Below are 21961 nucleotides of genomic sequence, written 5' to 3' on the forward strand. Positions count from 1 at the left end.
GAGTTTCCGGCTTTGTCTGGAAATATTTTCCTAGTGATGATGTTTCAGTCATTCAAAATTTTTCATTGACTATAGATCTACAGATTTTTCTGTTTCAACTCCAGATTTCTCGACCTTGACTTGAGATTATTTAGTCTTGAGAATCATTCGATTATTCAAGTTTTGACTCTAGTTTTTTCTGTCTTTCCTCAAGATATTTTGGTCTCTATTAATGACTAACCCAAACTCGACATTTTTTGGTGCTTCTGGATATATTTCTGTCTCTAGTTTGAGATTCTTCGGTCTAGGTTTTCAAAATTTTAGACCTTATGATTTTTCAGTCTCAACTCGAGATTTTTTTGTCTTGATTCGAATTTTTATACATTCACAAATCTCATCTAGGAATAGAATATCATCTTTTGCAAAACCACAGCTAATCTTGTTATTAATACAACCATGAAATCCGTTAAAAGATAGCTACATAGTTCATACAGCAAAAGGCTCAAAGCTGACGTGAGACAGTCGGAACGATACAGTATCATTATTATTTATTAAATAACGACGTTTAAATTAATTTTATTCGAAATACAAACCGGCATCTGTCAAGCTTTTACCACCGTTGCCGCCGAAGCTGCACCCAGCGATGAACAAAATCCCTTAAACAAGCGTATTAATATTTGTGTTATCTACCGCTTTAGCTTAAAATATACCTACCTGCTCTCTGCTCGTGGTAGGTAAAGATAGGAAAGTACCTCTTCCGATAATATATTGATAATAAACAGCATCCATCTTCCATCTCATCTCACCTCACCCATTTTCTTTTCATTTCGTTGTTTTTGCCCCCACTCCTGCATCCTTTCCCCCTTCTCAACGACCTCCATAATATTATAAAAAGGATGCATTAATTTTGTATTTAAACAGATGTTCCGCGTCTCTCCTCGCGCCTTGTCGCATAAATTCGACGATACGATTCGGTTTATGAAATTTTTCAAACGTCGAGTGATTGATTGAATGAGTAATTTTTTACAATATCGTAATACCTTTAACGAGCAGCACGAGCAGAGGAAAGGGTTTGCGTTTGACAATGATAAAATACAAGCCAACTGTTGTTTTCGAATATTATACCTACTACGACACGATCGTAATTTTTTTTCATTTCGAATACTCATTTGTCGTTTTTCGAGTGATACGTAACAAATTCGTCCTCATTGTCAAAAAGTATAGGGTAGTGGAGTTTGAGGATAAAAGGATGCGAATGAACAGAACCAACTGAGTAGGTAGTAGGTGCCTACCTATTTCAACGTTACGCAAATTTTATTTTTTTTTACCCTCTTTCTTTTTATTATTCTAGATTGCGAATTATGATAAATTTTTGTAGGTACTCGTATTTCCTCAAAAATTATCAAAAAATTATATTTTGTGAAAAATTTTTAAAATCGTCCTCAAAGATGCTTTTTTGGATTTTTTTAATTTTCAAAAAATTTTCCAAAAGATTTGCAAAATGAACTTTAGGACTTGTAATTTTAGTTATAGGAATTTTGAGATATGCTCTTTTGATATGTTTCATTCAACTCGAAGAGTTCCTGTCCAATTAGATCAGAAAAAAATGCACAAAATCCAAATTAAAAACAGAGAATGTCTATTTTAAAAATTAAATCCCACAAAGTTCCAAAATGGAAAAATTACTAGGTCTACAACGTGTAAACTCGGTCACAAAAAACTACGAAAACAGGAAGCAAAACATTAAAAATGAAAGTTTTCCTCCTTTCTAATATTGGCATTATAGATCAAAAAAAAAAAATCCAGAATAAGTTAAACCAAAAAAAAAAAGTACGAAAGTTTCCTTCTCAAATCGAGCATTCGATGCTTTTTGATGACGTACGCAGAAGATAGAGTCCTGCATATTAAATAAATAAACGAAAGAAAAAAGAAAAATAGAAAAAGAAAGTGTAGAAATCAACGAAATAAAAATAAAAGCAGCGGTGAATCGAGCTTTGCGAAAGTGAAGGATGAAACAAAAAGTCGATTCGAGTCAGAATAGACAAGCAGCAGACAGAACATAAGCAAACTATACCAGAGTTCATATAAATTTGAGCTACTGGAGAAACTTTATAAAAATGAGACGTGATTATTTTACGTAAGTAAGTAATGTACCAACTACCAACCAAACCAAAACGAAAAGCATACGAGAAAGAATATAAGGTGGATGAAAAATCAATTCGTGTAAAAATTTAACAAATATCTAGTATTTTTAACGGGTTTTAGATTACAAAATGTGTAAATTGATTTTCTCTCTCTCTTTTCCTGTTTATGATTGGTTATTATGGATCAGATTCCTTTCTACGTTCAATATTAACTCTTACATAGGAACCTATAAAATGAGCAACTGTAAAAAGGATCGGAACTGGGAAGGGTTTGACCAAACGAAATAGCCAGTTTGTTAGACACGATGCCTGCGTTTTCACAACAACTCACACTGAAAAGATTTCGGACAAAAGAGCGCAATAGTATATTACACCATAAGGGGCGAAAGTGGACGTTTTAACGACGAGTATTGTTCACTGAGCGAGCCGAAGGCGAGTGAAGTGGACGAGTTTACTGAACGAACCGAAGGTGAGAGAAGTAACTGCTACCGAACGAGCGAAGCGAGTGAGGTAGCAAAAGTTTGCTGATCGAGCCGAAGGCGAGTGAAGCAAAATTTACTCGTCGTTAAAAAGTTCACTCTCACACCTTATAATGTAAGATATTTTACATTACGAATTATAAGAAAGTATACGCATTCGTCGCTGCTAGTATGTGGGGACCATGGTATTCAGTTGAGTCTTGAGTCTCTGCAGAATGCAGAGTATAATATTGTGCATGTTATTAATTTTAATTACATGGGTAATGAAATATGTAAGATAAATAAATCGTTATTCAAACAAAATTCGAACAAACACAGCACATGCACATGACGAAAGAACTGACCATAACCACACACTTTTGACTTCACAAACAACAAAATAATTCAATGCTTGATTAACGCAAAACCCAGAAAAATCTCAATAATCTCATAACAATGTGTTACTCATGTAAGCCTACTCGCGTTTGTTATCTTTTCGATAGGTTTCGGCTTGTGTTTGGTTAACGCGGGTGGAAAACTTCTGTACGTGTTTAGTTGACGCGGGTCGAAAGTGCCGGGATGAAAAGAGGGCTTTTCGCCCCGCATAGAAGGGGCGAAAGTGTGTACTTTCTTATCATGAGTAATGTAAAGGCAATTTTAAAACGATGAAATTTTTTTCTCTTCGTTCTCAGACGATTGTTTCGCAAAATTACATGCTCGACGTACTCTTCTGTTAAACTAAATTTATCATTATCTAATTTATTTGGCTGTACACTGTTCGCTAGCTGTGCTATGGTGAAAATACGAATCTATTCGATGAAATTGTATAAAATTGAACTCGGTTGTTGTCCTCATCGTTCGAGAGTATAGGAAATAAATTAAATTTTTTCTTCTTTTATCTGGCACACACGCGTTATTATGTAATGGCCAGTTTGCTTCGAGTTTCGAATATGACGATGGAAACGATAAACGAATTGAGACGAGGACGAAAGACAATTTTATAAGAAATTGAGATTTTAATAAAGTTACAGTTTGAGAACGAGTGAACTTGTAAAGCTCATCGTGGAATCGATTCGGTTTACCTACTTCTCTGATCTGTATTTCAGTATTTGGAGTGAGTTGTGTTAGATTTTCACAATTTTTGGTATCAGATTTTGCTCAAAAAAATTCAAATTTACCAGAAATTGAAAAAAATTGAGCATTCCAATCTTCAAAAAATTTTCTTCCACTAAAAATCGAGTAATTTGTGAATCATGCGCAAAAATTCGAACATATTTCTCCATCTTGACCGCCGAGCAACTCATATTTCACCCCCTTTCCACTCGAAACAATTTCTCCAACTGGCCATCAAGATTAAATTTTATTTTCAGCGAACATAAAAGTTCATTAAATTGCCAAAGAACTGGAGAAAATCGAGCGAAAATTTTTCTAAAATTGCGCCTTTAAACTTAATTTAGTATAGCCATAAAAAAATACATTGTTGCCGCTTACTGTATACTCTTTTAATCGAAAATAATAGCAATAAATAACTCATTAGAGCGAATAAATTTTCAAAAAATTTCAACTCTGCAGCAATAACTTTCATCGAAGCAAGTTTCCTATATGATTTGCAACATTTTGTGAAAAACATTCATTAATAAATTCGCGGAATAAAACATGAGAAGGGGGAGGGGAGAATGAAAAGAGAAAGATAGGCTATCGTATACATACATATAAGATTAACGCAACGTGCAACTAAAGCCTATAAGTCCTAATAAAATTATCAACTAGCGGAGCAGGGGGGAGGGGGGAAAAGGAACGAGTAAAAAATGATAAGGCGAATTTGAAAAAGTTCTCGAGTCTTGGTGTAGGACGAGATCGCCATCATCGTAGGCCGATTAGCTTCTGATGAGGAAAAGGGGTGAAGGGGGGAGTCGTAGATACGACTACGCAACAACATAATATAATACGTAGATAAATTACGCATCTACGATGAAGAAGACGCTCTCGCTCGCTTGGTTCTTGTTTCATCTGGGAAAAGTTATATTCTACTGGTAGTTTTTAAGCTTGGAAGTTGAAATTTTCCCATCCATTGCTGCTGCCTTTTCACTTGGTAACTTTAACGCGTGCTGCCGAGGAGTAGCTTCAATGAAAATATATGGTTTGTAAAAAAGAAAATTATTTAACGTTGCTTCGCAAATTCGAGTGAGATGAATGAACCCTTACAGGAGGCTGCAGGGTACGAGTGAGGTGGGTAATTGACAGAAAATTTGTCAGTTTGAGTAAATTACCGAGAGAAGTTTGGTCTTAGGTCGAAAAAAAAACATCAACTTTTTGGAATTTTAGACAAGACCTTGTTAAGAAATTGGATAGTATGTCTTTAATTCATTTTAAGAGTGTGATCTTGTTCGGAATTTTTAAAAATGTACCTAGATAAATAATCAATTTTTCCAAAGATGAAAAATTATTCTATAGGAGTAAAAATTGTTCAGAAAAAGTTTGCTTTCGAAGCTCCACATATGAAATTCGAAATAGGATCCTATTAAATTGGCTTCCAGTATGGGTACTTGAAACACATCAACATAATTTCAAAAATTAAGCTTCGAGAATAGAATCGTTTTAAAGTTGAAAGCAAATCACTTCGGAAAAAAATTCGAAAACATAGCAACTTTGTTAATCAGTCCAGCAATAAAGTTTAACGATTAAATATTAAGAAGTGATTATTACGTCCAAGTTGCAACAGTTTCAACAAACTTAACAACAACACTTGAACATGGCTAATGAAACTTCAGAAATTGAAAATTATCAACTAATCGAATACAGAAACAAGAGAGTGTTCCAACGAACGCCAGCATTACGTCGAGTTTGAGTTAAATGAGGATGCTGGAAATAGAAAACTTTATAATTATCTACTATTTGTACTATGAACATGGAACATGGTGTCAGTTTTCTAAAAAGCGATATTGTAACAGTTTCGAGAATGAAATTGTCGAAAAATTCAGCTCAGATTTTGTGTACCTACAAATTATTAAAGATGAATAGAAAACGTTCCGAGACAAAATATGATAATAACTGTCTATCTACCTGTTCTTGAAATAATCATGAATTAGTAGGTAATTTAAGAAGAAATGAAAATATAATTAATTTAAAAATAAAAAAAGTGGTTTTTAGGCAATACTGAGATTTGTAAAAAAAATTGATGAAATTCAGCATGAAATTACAAAATGAGATAATATATTTAAAACTACCTATCACAAGTATCTAGATATTTTGTCTTCTTCTGGGTGGCGAAGGGGACCATCGTCTCCACCCCCCCCCCCCTTTGGAACGAAAATTTAACATGAAACATGCAAAAATGGACGGTTTTTCGTTTTTTAGCCAATTTTTTGACAAATTTTTGCTCTTGCATCACTCAAGTAGTAATTTAATTTAAGTAACATTACCTTCATTTTCATAAAATCATCACACATCACGAAAGGTTTTCAGAACATTACCTATAATTTCGATTTTTCATCAGGGATAAGACCCTGGCCAGATTTTTTTTTGATTCTTGTAGTTCATTGTTCATTAAAAATTATGAATTAAAAAATTTGGACAATTTATTTAAAATTTCAAAAAATTTTAATTCTGTTTTTTTTTAAAAAACTGCTACCTAAATTAGATTTTGAAAAAAGCTGAAGCATACGCCATATATTGTGCAATAAACTATCTCAAAGAACTTGTATTTCAAATTACAGTCAATTTCAGTCGGTAAATTCTGAGAACTAGAACTACGTACTAACTAGACCACTAAGCAAATCAATAAATTTCCCATCAGACCAATAAATTCAAATTTTCTGCCAGTCTGCCTGCAAATTAATAAAACCGTATTCACAAATTCGGAATCTGCCTTTAAAGTCTTTTTTTTTTCAACAGAATATCGATCAAAATATCAAAAATAAATTATTGATAAGTTTTCACTATATGTAGGTACATCCTTCATCAAAAATCAAAATTGCAATTACAAGCCCCAAAAAGTCCTGAAAAGCCCTCAAAACTTCATTCAAGCCCCAAACTCTGAGACTTGAAACCCAAACCCAAAATTTCTCGACCCCAATCCAAGAACAAGACCTAATAAATTTTTGATTGAAGTCCCGAATCCTGAAACTCGAAAAAAAATTGTTCATGCCTGAAAGTTTGGTTTTGCCCTTCCTTGAAAACATCCTGACAATGTCACTGATTTTTAGGGGAAAAAAAGTTTTTTCACAATCCTATTTGTAAGCTTGAAACAAGGTCAAGACAATTGATGTTTTTTTCAAATTATTAGTCTCAAGCTATAATACAAAAAAGAAAGATCTCTCAAAATTGACCTCCAAAAAATGATCTAATTTTTCCATTTAAAAAGCAAAAAAAAAGCTGAAACGAATTCGTTAGAATATTGGTTCATTAATTTGTTCAAATCATGATTTCCAATCGCATGTATAGGTATTCAATATTCATAAATTCAATTAAACCAGGGGTGTGAAAATCGAAAAAAAACGAAAAATAGGCAACAAAACACAACAAAAAAACTGAGAATTGAACACCAAAAAAAACAACTAAACAAAAACTGAAAAGCAAAATCAAAAAAACAGAATTGAAAACCAAAAAATAAAAACAGAATTGAAGACCAAAAAAAAATTAAAACACAAACTGAAGACCGAAAAACAAAAACTACAAAATTAAAATGAAAATTGAGAACTATAAAAAAATGGAAAAAACTTGAAAACAAAATCTGAACAAAAAAATCATTCAACAAACTTGCACCTGGACTTGAAACAAGATCGAACAATAATTGCATTTTTATGAGAAATACATTTCTCAAGTTTGGTAACACATAAAGAGATAAGGTTATGCCTCATAAAACGACCTCCATTAAAGCAACCTCACATTAAAAAAAATTGATCAAATAATAATGCACTAAGACAACACAGAATCTCAAATTACTATCTTTTGGAACTAAGTCGATTTTTCCAAATCAGGTTGTGTAAGGGCTAGGGCGAAAAAATCACAATTTTTTGAAAATTCACCTAAAATATTTGAACACCCATATCTCACCTCCAGTAGCACCTCTAGAACTAAAATTTTCGCTGAGTGACTTTCAACTCATAATGAAGGTCTATACTGAATTTGGTCAAAATCCTCCAGCATTTTTTTTTTCTCGACTCACTCTAATGTAGGTACCTACGTAAAATATTTTCAGTCTAGAGCTGTATTGTAAATTTTCGTTTTGCAAAAAAATTAATCATGCAAGGAGACTGGAAACTGCCTCAAAATGTAAAAAAAAAAAACAAACTACACGAATCCACGTAAATAACGCTGGCGGTTTCGTTATCCTAACTCGATTTAGTATTTTATAAATTTGAAAAAATTTTACTGGTGAAAGGGCATACAAAAGGGAGGAATATAGAGGATATCTGGTTAAAACGTAAAAATACACACACAGGCCTACCACACGTAGCAAAAATGTATGGTATACTCGTAGTTAGTCTAAGTACGAAACTACTCGAGTATTAGTATCGACGATGCGTGCAATTTTTTTTCTCCTACGAGGAGGAAAAAAAACATCTTACAACTACCTTCTATATCAATTGAAGAAAACAGCAGCCATTCCCACACTAAAAGTAGCCTACTATGGATTGTTTTACTCTAATATGTCATATGGACTTGCATTCTGGGGAGGAAACAAAACCCTTCTAGATAGGATATTCCTTATCCAAAAAAGAATCATTAGGACAATGTTTAATTTAGCCCCTACCCAATCCTGTAGACAAACCTTCATTGATGAAAAAATTGTTACAACACCATCCCTATATATACTACAGGTATCACTAATGATAAAAAAAAATATTATTCAGCCTTCAGTACTGACCCACACTTATAATACTAGAGGGGTAAACTCAATCTTTTCTGATCAAATGAGTACTAAAGTGAACAGGGAAGGAATAGATACTATGGCAGTCAAAATCTTTAATAGTCTCCCTCCACAAATCAGAGATATTCATAATACAAAGCTATTTAAAAAAACTCTTCATAAATGGCTACTAAAAAGGTCATTTTATGATGTAGATGAGTTCCTAAACTCTAACCCTATTTAATTAGTTATATGTATCCATTACTTTATCTTATTGTTTTGTTTCTATGCGTTTCATTTTATTGTATTTTTAATGTTGTAGAGTAGCTCAATAGGCAATACCATGTAATAATATATATTGTAACATGACTTGTAAATGCCGCTTGCGGTCTCTTACAGCAATAAATTATTTGAATTTGAATTTGAAACCTTTTTCTCTGATTAATGGTAAAATACGACGCGGCGCGGTGGCGTTTTGCTTCCAGTAGTCCTCGCAAAAAGAATAATAAATAAGACGAAAAGCGCACCAGAGCTGGCTGCGAAGGGAGTAGATATACAACAGAATACAAGGAAGAGAAGAGAAAAAGATAAAAAGAGATATTTTCTGATAAGCGTTACACCATGTGAAATATTTAGCGTTTGCAGCGATTTAACGTGAGCTGAATATTAAACAAAAGCATCGCGACGACTGTGGCGCGATCTTTTTTCGGCTCAAAATGAGTGCCCCTCCTTAGACCCCCCCATCACCGCTTGTTATAAATTTTATTTGCGTTTCTCCATCTACATAATAATATGAGTAGAAACGGCGGAGAAGGGATGAAAAAATGAGGCGAAATGGGAAAATGCAAATTTAGAGTAAGTATGTATTATACAGGGTGTCCCAGAGGATCGAGTTCTCCCAAAATTTCACGATGGGAAGTAATGTGACGAAAATTGGCAAATGATTTTTTTTTTAATGGGAGGTTAGGAGTTGTCTCTAAAAAAATTTTAGGTTTTCAACTCCACTGATGGCCGAGCCAGGGGTTCTCAAAATTGAGTCATTTTTGAAAGAGAACGTGATTTTTTTGATACATTTTAATGTAGGCCTATTCCTCAATAAATTTTTTGGGGATCTTATCATCCAACACCTACAAACTAAAAAAATGTCGCCACCCTGTCTGAAATTTCTGTCGCATACCAAAATAAATTTCTCATCTTGAAATATAGCTCTAGCTATACAGGAACCTAGGTATTCATACAGGTAAGTAAAAGTGACGACGACGGTGAAAACATCAACGTATAGTATAAAATGTAAAACACAGCTACATAAACAAAATATTTATGGTAGGAAAAAACTTCACAATATAGAGAAATATTTCGGCGTTATTGTTTCAACACAACACAATAATAATAATCCGAATTTTACAAATAAAATACGCTCCAAGGAAAACTTTAAAGAGTTGCTGAATGGATGTAATATATCATTGTCATAAGTAGTCGTTAATTTTTTGAACTGCAGGGGCTAAATTCAGGGCTCGGCGGAGGCGAAAACTTGTGTATATATATTTGGTAAACAGGTTAGTACACATAGCGCGAAGGAAAACAATGTTCCATTATATTTGAAAGGAAGTTCGGTTTCTAAAAGACAACTGCGCAAGAATTTTAATTAATAATTGCCATCGTCGGCGTTCAATGTTTCCATACAAATCGCTTTTTCTCGCGACATCAAGTTGTTGCTGTTGTTGTTCGTTTTCTGTGTGATGAAAAATTTATAAAAGGTTCAAATCAGAAAGCTGACTAAGATGAAGCTCATCGTCTCATCATCTTCGTCAGTTTCTCATGCACTATTTTCATCAACGATTCAACTACTAAGTGATCAAAAAAAAATACTTGATTGTGTTTCTCATAAAACGTACCTATCCCTTTTTTGAAATGATTACAGTAATATTACAAGATAATTATGTAGTCACGTAAAAATTTATTTTTGCAATTCTAATTTCATGGAATTTTGCACATCCATGCATCTGAACGAAGAAATATCTTCTTAGCTTAGGTCTGCGATGTGTGAATGCTATAAGGATAAGTATCTATGTATGCAAGTAAGGCAGCCACGTGTATCTCAATACTGTGTATAGGTACTTATAAAATATAGGATAGGATATACTGATGTAGGTTTTCGAAACGTATAAGTAATAAATATTATATACTTTGGAAAGAAAAAGCAAGAACACGACCGAGGAAAAACGAATTCTAACAACTTATGTTTGAGTAATGAGAGAACTAGAAAATTTAATTTTCTTTCGCGTAATTCTTTCTTTTCCTCGAAAAATGTAGGTTGGCTTGTGTAGGTTGTAGGTATGTAGTATGTGTTACGAAGGTATAAATACGTACGTCTAGGTATATGGTACCGTGCACTGTGTAGACTATACTTCTGTATTCACGTCTTACATTATTACATTTTTACTTTCATGTAAAGCCTCCAGTTTAGGGCATTCGAGCGAAAGAAAGCTACAATAATTTAATTATCACATCGAGCTTTTTAAATCGAACAAGGTACAGGGTGTTTCATCAACTTCGACAACAATTTTTACAAGTTTTTCAACTGGTGAGAATGAGATTGTGATGAGCAGGAATGCCTCCACTATATACGTATAGTAGTGCCTATTGTACTTACCACGTATCCTTTATTCTTAAAATAACTAGGTATCGTATAGATATTAAAATACTACTCGTTTACCACGTAAACTTCTTTTTTAACGTGTTGAGATTTGAAGGTTACAAGGTGACAATAGACCCGTTGGCGTACGAGTGTTGTGTGAATATAGTGGGTGTCTAAGCATTGTTTTTCTTATGCAAAAGTTGTCCCAGTGAACCCGGTGAACCCTCACACAACAAAAGAAAAAACCCTTCGACTACGAAATCCTATATACTAAAATGATGTCGGTTTTTTTGTTCCCACGAGATCTCAGCAAGTACTCAACCGATTTTCATAAATGACCCCTCAATAGAAAGTCTGTGAAGTGTAGATTTGCAGGCTACTCTTGAAAGTTAGAAAAGTTTGGCCAAAAGTTCAAAAAGCTCGAGAAATCATTTCGGCCAATCACAACGCAGCATTCGATGTCAGTTTTTTTATTCCCATGAGATCTCAGTAAGTACTTGACCAATTTTCATAAAAGACCCCTCAATAGAAAGCTTGAGAAGTGTAGATTTTCAGGCTATTCTTAAAAGTTTGAAAAGTTTGGCCAAAAGCTCAAAAACCTCGAGAAACCATTTCAGCCAATCATAACGCAGCATTTGGCGATTAGAATGATGTTGATTTTTTTGTTCCGATGAGACCTCAGTATGTACTCAACCAATTTTCATAAAAGGCCCCTCAATAGAAAGCTTGTGAAATGTAGGTATGCAGGTTATTCTTGAAAGTTCGAAAGGTTTGGCCAAAAGCTCAAAAAGCTTGAGAAATCATTTCGACCAATCACAACGTAGCATTTGGCAATTATAATTCCCACGAGATCTCAATAAGTACTCAACGGATTTTCATAAAAAGCCCCTCAATAGAAAGCTTGTGAAGTGTAGATGTGCAGGCGGCTATTATTGAAAGTTCAAAAAATTTGTCTAAATGTTCAAAAAGCTTGAGAAACCATTTCGGCCAATCACAACGCGCAGCATTCAGCAAAGTTTTTTTGATTCCACGAGACCAGAGATACCGATTTTCATAAAAGACCCCTCAATAGAAAGCTTGTGAAGTGTAAATATGCAGGCTATTATTAAAAGTTCAAAAAATTTGACTAAATGTTCAAAAAGCTCAAGAAACCATTTTGGCCAATCACAACGCAGCATTCAGCAAAGTTTTTTTGATTCCACGAGACCAGTGATGGGGTGATTAACAAAAATAATTAATTGGGTTCAATTGGGACAATTCTCCCGAAAAATCGTGATTCGCGATTCAATTTTTGTTATTTTTGCTACCTACTGCTGACTAGAAATTAAGTTTTGATGCAAAATGAAATCAAAAAATATTTCGGACAAATTTTTGTGACGTTTTTCAAAAAACAGAAGCAAAGCGGATTGAAATGGCCTGCAATTCACTTCGGAATAATGTTAAAAATGGAATGTTAACTGAATTTTTGTCTTTCCTCAAGCAGAGGCTGAAGGATAATATTTCAAATTTTCAAAAAAGTATGAAATCGATGGACAAAAATATATTTGAGACTGGAATACACCAATTTTGAAACAAATAACTGGAACCTTATCTGCTATGAAAATCCAAATTATTTTCAATTTCAAGGTTCGTGCTAATGTAATGAAACGGGGCGAATAAAAAACTTTTTTCAACATAAAAATTTTTCAAAAAATATACATGCATACTTACAAAAATTTTATGGAAAACTTGAACGATATTTAGGGGGGAAAATATACCAATTATTCGAAATGAAACGGCGAGTTTTAAAGTAAAATAAGTAGGAGATGAAATAACAATTCTGTCATTTGAAAGGTACAATTTTGCCTAATATTCATACAACGAACGTAGGTATAAAAATTTTGATTTCTCCTTCAAGTCTGGAATTTTTCAATTGCGGATAAGAAAAACAAACCGGCCCTGACGAAGCGAGGGCAAAAGCTCTCAAAAATCAGTATTTTGAGAAGTGTTTTGAAAAACTCAAAATTGAAAAAAAACGAGCCTGAGCAAAGCGAGGGCAAAAAGCTTTCAAAAATTCACGTTTTGAGAAGTACGAGTAATAATAAAAGTTTCTTCATGCAGGAAGAAGAGCAAATAGCTCTCAAAAGTGTGTAATTCAAGCTCTAAAAAAGTCTACAAATGAGATCTTTTCTACAGAATGAAGATTGAGAAAAAGGAACGCATTTAAATTTTTCATTTTTTCACACCTTTTCAACAAAATTTACTACCTTTTCACCACTTTCACTACTTGTTAGATACCCTGTAAGTACTCAACCAATTTTCATAAAAGACCCCTCAATACGAAGCTTGCGAATGTGTAGTTAGATATTCAGGCTATTATTAAAAGTTCGAAAAAGGTCAAAAGTTCAAAAAGCTCAAGAAACCATTTCGGCCAATTACAGCGCTGCATTCAGAAAAGTTTTTTTGATTCTATGAGATTTCAGTAAGTACTCAACCGATTTTTATAAAATATCACTCAATAGAAAGCTTGTGAAGCATTGATTTGCGGGGTATTCTTGAAAGTTTTAAAAGTTGGTCAAAAAACTCAAAAAGGCCGAGAAACAATGCGGCCAATCACAACGCGGCATTTAGCAAGTAGTCCATCAGCGTTGGTGGCCGAACAGGTTAAGGCGTCGGACAAATTATTGATCTCGAGTTCAACTCCTAATTTTACCAGCTCAAAAAGCTTGACACTACTTTTATTAATTATTGTTGATCTCTAAACAACATTTTAAATCGCAAAGCTTTAATTTTTTGGTAAGTACTACTTTTTAAAAGAATATCAAAATGCTCAATCAGCTTGATATTGCTAAACACACAATTACATTTTTCTCATAATTTTCAAATTTTATACTTCCACGCTCTAGGAGAACCGCGCAGTATGCGCGGTTTTAACGGGTTTTCTAGTATTAGTTAAATTCACGCTGTACCCGTACACTTATTAAAACCGAATATCTCACCATGAACCGGTCTATTACCTACATTTCCCAGGTTCGCATAGGGCTCGTCTCTATGCGAATCCTGGCCGATTCTCACTTGAGTTCTTATCCGCAGCCATGGTAGATCTTCTCGTCAACAAACGACTTTCCCAATTGGGAGAAAAGTCGCGCAATCTTGGAAAAAAGCGCGATAGCATGGAGAAAAATGCAAAATCGTCAATAATTGCGCGCAAAATGTAGCCCAACAATTTTCTAGCAGTTAAAATCACGCATAATGACGCGAATCGCACTTCGCGTATTTTTCGTACACAAAATGTTGCCAAAAAATACGCGCTGTGCAAATCATGTTGCGATTTTTTTCACGATTTTACCAACAACCAGATAGTCGCCAGCAAATTCGCGAAAAAAGTCGCAAACAAAATTCTTGTGGGAATAATTTTGATAGAATCGCCTGAAAAGTCGCCAATCGACGCACACATGAAATTCAACTGTTTTGTGGAAGGGGAACTTGTCCTATGCGCACGCATCCGTTTTATAATCCAAATTGGCACATTATTTAAAATTTTCAGGTAATTTTGTTCGAAATGCCTCCAAAATTGATATTTACTGTATATTTTTGAGTTTTTGAATAAGATAACTTATTTTTATTTTTTTTAAATTTAAAAAATTACCCATTCAAAATTCTTACGTACAATTTTTTTGCAACTTGATTAAAAATTTAGGCATTGGTTACGGCTATGAGTTTTGAAAAAAATAGAAAATGTCATTTTTGGATGAAAGTTCAAAAAAAAAATGAATCACTTTGGCCCTTAAATTTTGATTTAATTTTGAAAAATTTTCACTTTTTAAGTGGACACTTTTTTTGAAATCCAAAGGAAATTGAATTTTCCAATTTTTAATTGATTTTTCAGTTTTTATTATTGTTTTTTTTTTAGCATAGGTACCAAAAATTCATTACAGCCACTCGAATTTTAAAAAAAATGAGAAACAAAAAACCACAAAAAAAACATGCAAAATAATTTGTGAGGTATCTATTTTGAGATATTTAAATTCACCGCCGTTGCTCAAATCAAAAAAAAAAAACAAAAAACAAAAAAAAAACGATGAAAAATGAATGTTAGATATAGAAATGATTTTAAATATTTTTAACTAAAAAAAGTGTTCATCGTTTTCGAACTTACTGAAACAAATTCTCCACAGTCATCTCATGTTTCAAAAAGAAAAATTCAATGCAATTTAATGATTCAAACCAAATTATCAAAAAAATCTAAGTGGAATACTTTTGAAAAAACGAAAATTTTGAAGCTGAATATAAAAATTTGAAAAATCTGTGGGTAATTCTCAAAAAAATCACTGGATGCAGTCACTTGAATTTCAATCCCTCCTCACCCAACACACACAAAAAAAACAAAATTTTAAAAATTAAAAAAAATGGGCTGATTTTGAAACAAAACAAAAATGAATTTAAGAAGTCTCAATCTCAAAATTTTTAAAATTTACAAAAAAATTGACACTTACCTGCTTAATTATCTTCTAAAAATGTTTCAAAATTTCATTTGAAAATTAAAAGAAGAAAGTAAGTAGGTAACTGTTGAGGAAAACGTATTTTTTTCTCTTTAAAAATTTTTAAAAATTTAATTTAAAGAATATTGAATTGTTCATTGATACCGATTAAAATTGTATCAGTAACCTGTTTTTTTTCACAACGAATTAGGTGGGTACCTAATTAGTACCTATTTTAAAAATAAAGTTTTAATTGAGTTTGAAAAAGACAGTTTAGAAATTCTTTCATTATTGCACACATTAGAGTCAAAAAAATTTACACATGTTTATTGTCACCTACCTATAAAAAAATTCATTTATGTAAATGATTTTTTTTTTTTGAGTTTTACAGCTAAATTCAGACATTTTTTTCGAATTTCATTTTACAAAGTAATAATTATTATAATACCTACCTACTTTTTTCTCAAATTAATGAAAATAAAAAAATCAATTTGTAAATTAATTCAATAAATTAAAAATTTAATTTAATTGAAATTATTTTTTTATTTTTATTTTTATACTTAATGTCTAAAAATTTCTGAATTTAGCTTTGAAATTCAAAAAAAAAATCATTTAGGTACCTATACAAGAATTTTTTTATAGGCAGGTGACAATATAAACATGTGTAAATTTTTTTGACTCGAATGAATGCAATATCAATAATAACGTTTCTGCATAAATCAAAACATGCCATAACCATAAATTCAGATAAATTAGCAACGCTCGCTTTCACGCAAAAGAATTGATTTTATGCCCATTCCTGTACGCGGCAGTGGTAGTTATAGGGTTAGGTGTAGGGCGTTAGGAACGGGAGGTCCCAGGTTCGATCCCCAGATAGGTCAGGAAATTTTAGTGATCCAAATTGGGCAGGAAAAATGAAGACCAGTGTGAACATCTCATCAGTGAAGAAATAAAATAAATTCGTACACACCTTCCCTTCTTTTTCAATTTTTGAAATTCGAAATTTTAAAATGTATACGCGACATTCAAATAAAAACGCTCAGAAAGTCGCACCATTAAAATCGCGCGCGTCTTTTTGGTACTAAATCGCGACGTTAATACGCGAAAAATTTCGCTAGCGAATTTATAAGCGACAATATAAGCGTTTTCCTATGGTGGTAATTGCTATGATTGTCGCGCATAAATTCGTTGGCGATTATTCACGCGAAAAACACTCGCGATTTAGTACCAAAAAGACGCGCGCGATTTTTATCCGCGATTGCGCGACTTTTCCCCCAATTGGGGTCCATCTTGCACTTCGATTAACCTAATTCTTATTACCTGCTGGTTCGGTTAAATATGTGTAATATTAACGTAAATTCGTGGTTCGTATCAAAGGGATCAACCCTTATTTTGGAATCTTGGATCACCTCTCATTATCCGGACATGAGAGTGTGATCTTGTCTTAACGTGAACTTAGAGATTTTATTCATAGTCATCGCCCGGCCCAGTGTCATTGCCCGGCCCAGTGTCATCGCCCGGCCCAGTGGCGACGCCACACAATTTGAACAGGTGTGCCGATTTTCAAAATTATTTAACCAAATTGTAAATTTCCCCTCCCCCCCTTCCTTCCAAAATTCTCATTCAGACCCAACAATGTTTTAAAAATTGAAGTAAGAAAAATGATGTTGATGCATCAAGAAATGAACTTATAATTATCCAAAAATAACTTTTGGTTTAACAAAAATTAGTTTTTGGTAAAGAATTTTATAAATAATTTGTAAAAGTCCATTTTTTTTCTTTTTGGAAAATGAACAGGTGTGCCCGTGCACACCGGGCACACATGCTGGCGTCGCCAGTGGCCCAGCCTAGTATTGGTGAGCCACTGAACAGATGACTAACGTGAACAGTGTAAGTAATGAAAAAAGCTTAAAACTTCGGAGTGCGTTCCTCCACCTAGATTAATTATAGCTTTATCGTAATTAATTAAAAGACAGCGAGATGACGTGGTTTCGTCATACTCAACCTTGCTATGTAATTTTACCTTAATCAATAATTGATATTTATATGATTATTGAGCCTTTGTAATATTCTTTTGAGATACAGTAATTTGTTCTGCTGTATTCTCCCTTCTTTATGATTAAGTGTAATGCATCCTTATTCTTAGTCTTTTTAACATGTAATGTATTTTCATGACCAATACAGGAGACATTACGTGTTCTTTCGAGTATTTATTTGGTACTTATACTCTCAATTTATAATGTACTTGGGTAAAGATCGACTAAGAGCCTGTTCCCAGAGCTAGTCAGGTTCTGAGCAATTATTCCTTTCCTAAGGAATAATTCTTAGATTTTTTCATATGAGCCGTTAGACGAAGATAATTACCTAACACGTAATTAGCTATTATTCTCACCACAGCCAGTCTATCCTATCCCCCTTATTACAAGATTGCGTTTCTTGAAGGGTTTTAAATATAAAAATAATTCGAAGGTACATAATTTTTTTCTACAATGTTTTTACCTAAAATACAAAAGTGTTATGCCCGAAAATACTTTTTCGTTCGCAATTTGCGATTTTCTCAAAACTAGAAAAAAGATGCACATAATGACAGTTGTATTGGAAGCCATCAAATAATGCAAAACTATAATGCCAATTAATCTTAAATTAAAATTAAGCAATTCTGAAGATTTTCTCATCCATCCTCTTTTTCTTTTAACGTCATCCTTCATGCAAAAAAATTGTTCAACCTCAAGAATTTCGCATTTGAATTTTTGAACTCATCATCTTTCTCTGTGAAAATTACTGTGAAAAATGTTACTTGCCTACTTTCCCTTCTATGAAATCAAATGCATAATTTCCATAGAATTACAATTTTTGAGAAATTTTGACGACGAAATTTTTTAAATTTTATCATAAATTCCTTTTTACCTACTCCTCAAGAATTTTGTCAAAAATAAGCGACAAAAGTAATGAATCGATTTGAAAACCATTTCAATATGTTTTGTGCTTCTTTTGGAACACGATGCCCTTGAAAAGCTTCATTTTCCATTCATGGTTCTGGGGACTTTGAAAAATGAAATACAAATTTTAGTCGATTTCCTTGAAAAAAAAAAGAAGTTAGTAAAAAATGTGTTTTGTATTTCAAGAATTAGACACGCTAATTTCCATCAAAACGAGTTTATGAGTACATCACTGAATTGTACACACTCTGGTCTTATAACTAATATGAGTTGGTTATTTTTCATCAGAACTGTTTGGTGAAAATTTTAAAGGTGGTAAAAAAGTAGGGAAATATTTGAGCCCATTTTCTTAGGAACCCTATTTTAATTTTCGTTCCCTAATTTTTTTACCATCTCTATCCCTTTATCTTCAGAATTTTAGCTCGCTAACGTCTGTTTCTCAAAGAAAGAATATTATTCATTTTTAGGGAAAAATTTGAATGATTGTATGACCTTGAATAACTGTTACAAATATTGGCTTTCAAAAAACACTTTAAAAAATTGAATAAATATGATTTCATACCCCTTAAATATACCTTTAGGTTTTATATGAAAACAAACGAAACAAGAGCAACTTTCACAGCAAATTTTGACCAATTTTGATCCCAAAAAAGTTTCAAAAAATGTTTCTTATGAAAAACAACATGTTAAAATACGTCTATTGGATTTTTTCGATAAAAACCCGAGCAAATTATGTTTACTTACCAACTATTAATTTAATTTCTCGATCTTTTTCAATTTCAGCTCAATTGATTAGATAATAATTTGTGAAAAAAAAACCTTGAATTAGGCTATGTGATTACAATATTGACAAAACAGAAAAAATGCCGGAGAGATGAAAAAAATAGAGCTCATTTTTTTGTAATTTATAATTTTTTTCGGTCAACCTAATAAAATTAGAGCTTTCAAGTACTGGGTGCCCAGAAATATCGAGTACCGCTAAGAAAGTTTTTCAATAAAAATATAGGTTGGCAGCGTGAAATAGATGCATATGATTGGTGGAATGTTATCTCTCCAGTCCAGCAACCAATCATGTGCTATCATTATCATCATTCACTGTGACCAACCAAAGTATTTCAGTAGAAAACTTTTTTAGGGATACTTGATATTTCTGGGCACCCTGTACTTACAAATAGGTAGGTACTGAATCTTGTTAAGCAATATACGCTGATTTCAACAAGTTTTTTAGTTTTTCTCTAGGTTTCTAATATCTTTTCTAAGTAGATATCTACGAGTACATAAAACTGCTGCAAAAATTGCTCAGCTTGTTTTTCAACAAAAGCAAAAAAAAATGATAACGTTAAGAATTCGTCTTTTTTTACTACTCGCCAAAATAGGTATCTACCTACATATACCTTGGTCAAATGTAAAGTTCCCTCCAAAGAAATATTTAAAATTCTTCGAAGCAACTTTGGCAGAAAATATTCAAATACTAACTCATTCGTTATGGTGAAATTATAAGACTAAGAAAAAATAGTTTTGTTCGTTTTTTTTATTTTTTTATTTTATAAAAAATGTTTTTTCCAACTCTTAGCTCCTCTCTACCTCTTCCACGTATTCCTTCGCTACGCAGCAGCTTTTAATTCGTTCAAAAGAAAATATGTAGGTACCTTTTATATTGCAGAACTGTGATAAAAAATTTCATTTTTTTCAATTTTATAATTTTTAGTAAATTTTAAAAAATTTTCTCTTTTTTCACTTTGTTTAATTTCCATCCTTATCTCCTTTAAAATTGAATAGGTACGCTCAGGCCACATTTCGAAATTACGTTAATCTGTTTCTAAGAATCTTCAAACAGCTTAAATCTCCTCGTGTAATGATTTAAAAATTTTACAAAAACTATCAACCATTCATGTTTTTTCCTTTAAAAAATTGTACCTACCTAGATAGAGATACACAATCAGATCATGTGAAACTTGAAAAAGTAACAAACATTCACTCAAAACATTGGTCATTTTCAAATAAATACGTAGGTACGTTCAAGCAACATATTCTTGTGCTTCAACTTCAAAAATCGCATTTAAATTTAGGTACCCAAAAGAACTCACAAATGGAACATTTTTTTTTCAAATACCTGCTGTAATTCTTGAAAACTTCGTAGTTACACCTTCTCTTCCACTATTTTCTCTTGTTACTTAATTTATTGCCTTTCAACAGATCATAACTACGATCTCAATACGATCAGATGAAAAATGCTAGATCTAGAAAATGTCTGGATCGGATAATATCTAATCTCATCTGACCAGATCGAAAAGAAATACTTAAACAACTCTCCAGATCTGTTCACATAGCAACTAGTTAAGAGTTTCTCCTATTTAATCAGATCACGTCTGAACAGAATCAGATCTAAACCGGTCAAAGCTGTGGCCTGGCCAAGACCTAATCAGATCAGACCAGATCGAATTGGATCCAGGCGACATCCGGATCTGATTTGGTCAGATCTCGCCCAACTTGGAGTATTCGCCTTAACCTACTTCATAAAATACGAACACGAAACTGAAGAATAAAATTACATGGAAACTCACCTCAGTCAAATCAATCGGCTCGTAATTTTCACATTCGATTCTTCGCTTTTCCATCTTCTGTTGTTGCAACTCGACGACTTTTTTCTAACCAAAAAAATCACAAACAAAAAAACAATCAATTAAAAAAGATGGCCTATTTCATGACAATATGTCCACAAACATTTCAAGAACCACATGAAATAAATACTCTTTTAGCAATTTAAAATCAAAATACAAACGCGATCAAGGAACCATCTTATGAATTACGAACGAGAAATATTACGAGCTAGATTAAAAAGACATAAAAACTCACTTTAGACAAGTCGATAGGTTCATAATTCCAAATTTCGAGTCTTCGTCGCCGTTCCATTATTCTTTCGAGCATCTCGACCGAAAATATAGCAAAAAAATCGACTCTACGAACACGACATTAGTTATAAAATTCTTGTCACTTTGAATTGAGCAACATATACGACCGAAATTCTCTATACCTATTCTTTATAAGAAGCAACGAGCTAAAACGTGAAGAACAGTCGCACCAAATGAAACCAATAGATTGAGATAACAGATGCAATACATATAATCACTTATCATTGCATATCGCATGAAAAATATAAATTATTTTCACAATGAGTAGGTACTTCGATATCGTTAGTCAACTCCCCTCTGGCCCTCTCTTCTTTCAGTCTGTTCTAGGAACTTGAATTACTTTCAAGTTTAAATTCGATTTAATTTCCCTTCAGTTACGTTTTAGGAAATCAACGATTTGAGATATGCGAAGTGTGCACGAGACCAGAGTTGATTTCAATGAACAGATGAAGTCTCTAGTTCTCTATCTCTACACAATCGCAAAATGTCCAGTCTCGTTTCATCGTTTACAAAATATTAGTAGGTACCTACACAAATCAATTAATCGTTCACTTATTCGACACACAATTTTATGATGTGA

General features: G+C 32.9%; 2 protein-coding genes across 4 annotated transcripts in view; one reads left to right on the forward strand and one right to left on the reverse strand.

The window, feature by feature from the left end:
* The window catches only part of LOC135840159 (uncharacterized), a 58169-nt gene extending 36532 nt beyond the window's left edge, over positions 1 to 21637 (reverse strand). The window contains exons 1-2 of one of the 2 annotated variants that reach the window (XM_065356539.1): positions 21326 to 21637; positions 21034 to 21117 (exon numbers count right to left, since the gene is read on the reverse strand). In XM_065356539.1, the coding sequence (XP_065212611.1) occupies positions 21034 to 21117; positions 21326 to 21397 (156 nt within the window). In that variant the 5' untranslated portion in view covers positions 21398 to 21637. The remainder of the gene's footprint in view (positions 1 to 21033; positions 21118 to 21325) is intronic. The other variant, XM_065356538.1, reaches the window with a different exon arrangement.
* The window catches only part of LOC135840158 (neuroligin-4, X-linked-like), a 642239-nt gene that overhangs the window by 449778 nt on the left and 170500 nt on the right, over positions 1 to 21961 (forward strand). The gene's annotated exons all lie outside the window — the stretch shown is intronic.

The sequence above is a fragment of the Planococcus citri genome, chromosome 3, assembly GCF_950023065.1.
Source record: "Planococcus citri chromosome 3, ihPlaCitr1.1, whole genome shotgun sequence".
Taxonomy (NCBI): Eukaryota; Metazoa; Arthropoda; class Insecta; order Hemiptera; family Pseudococcidae; genus Planococcus; species Planococcus citri.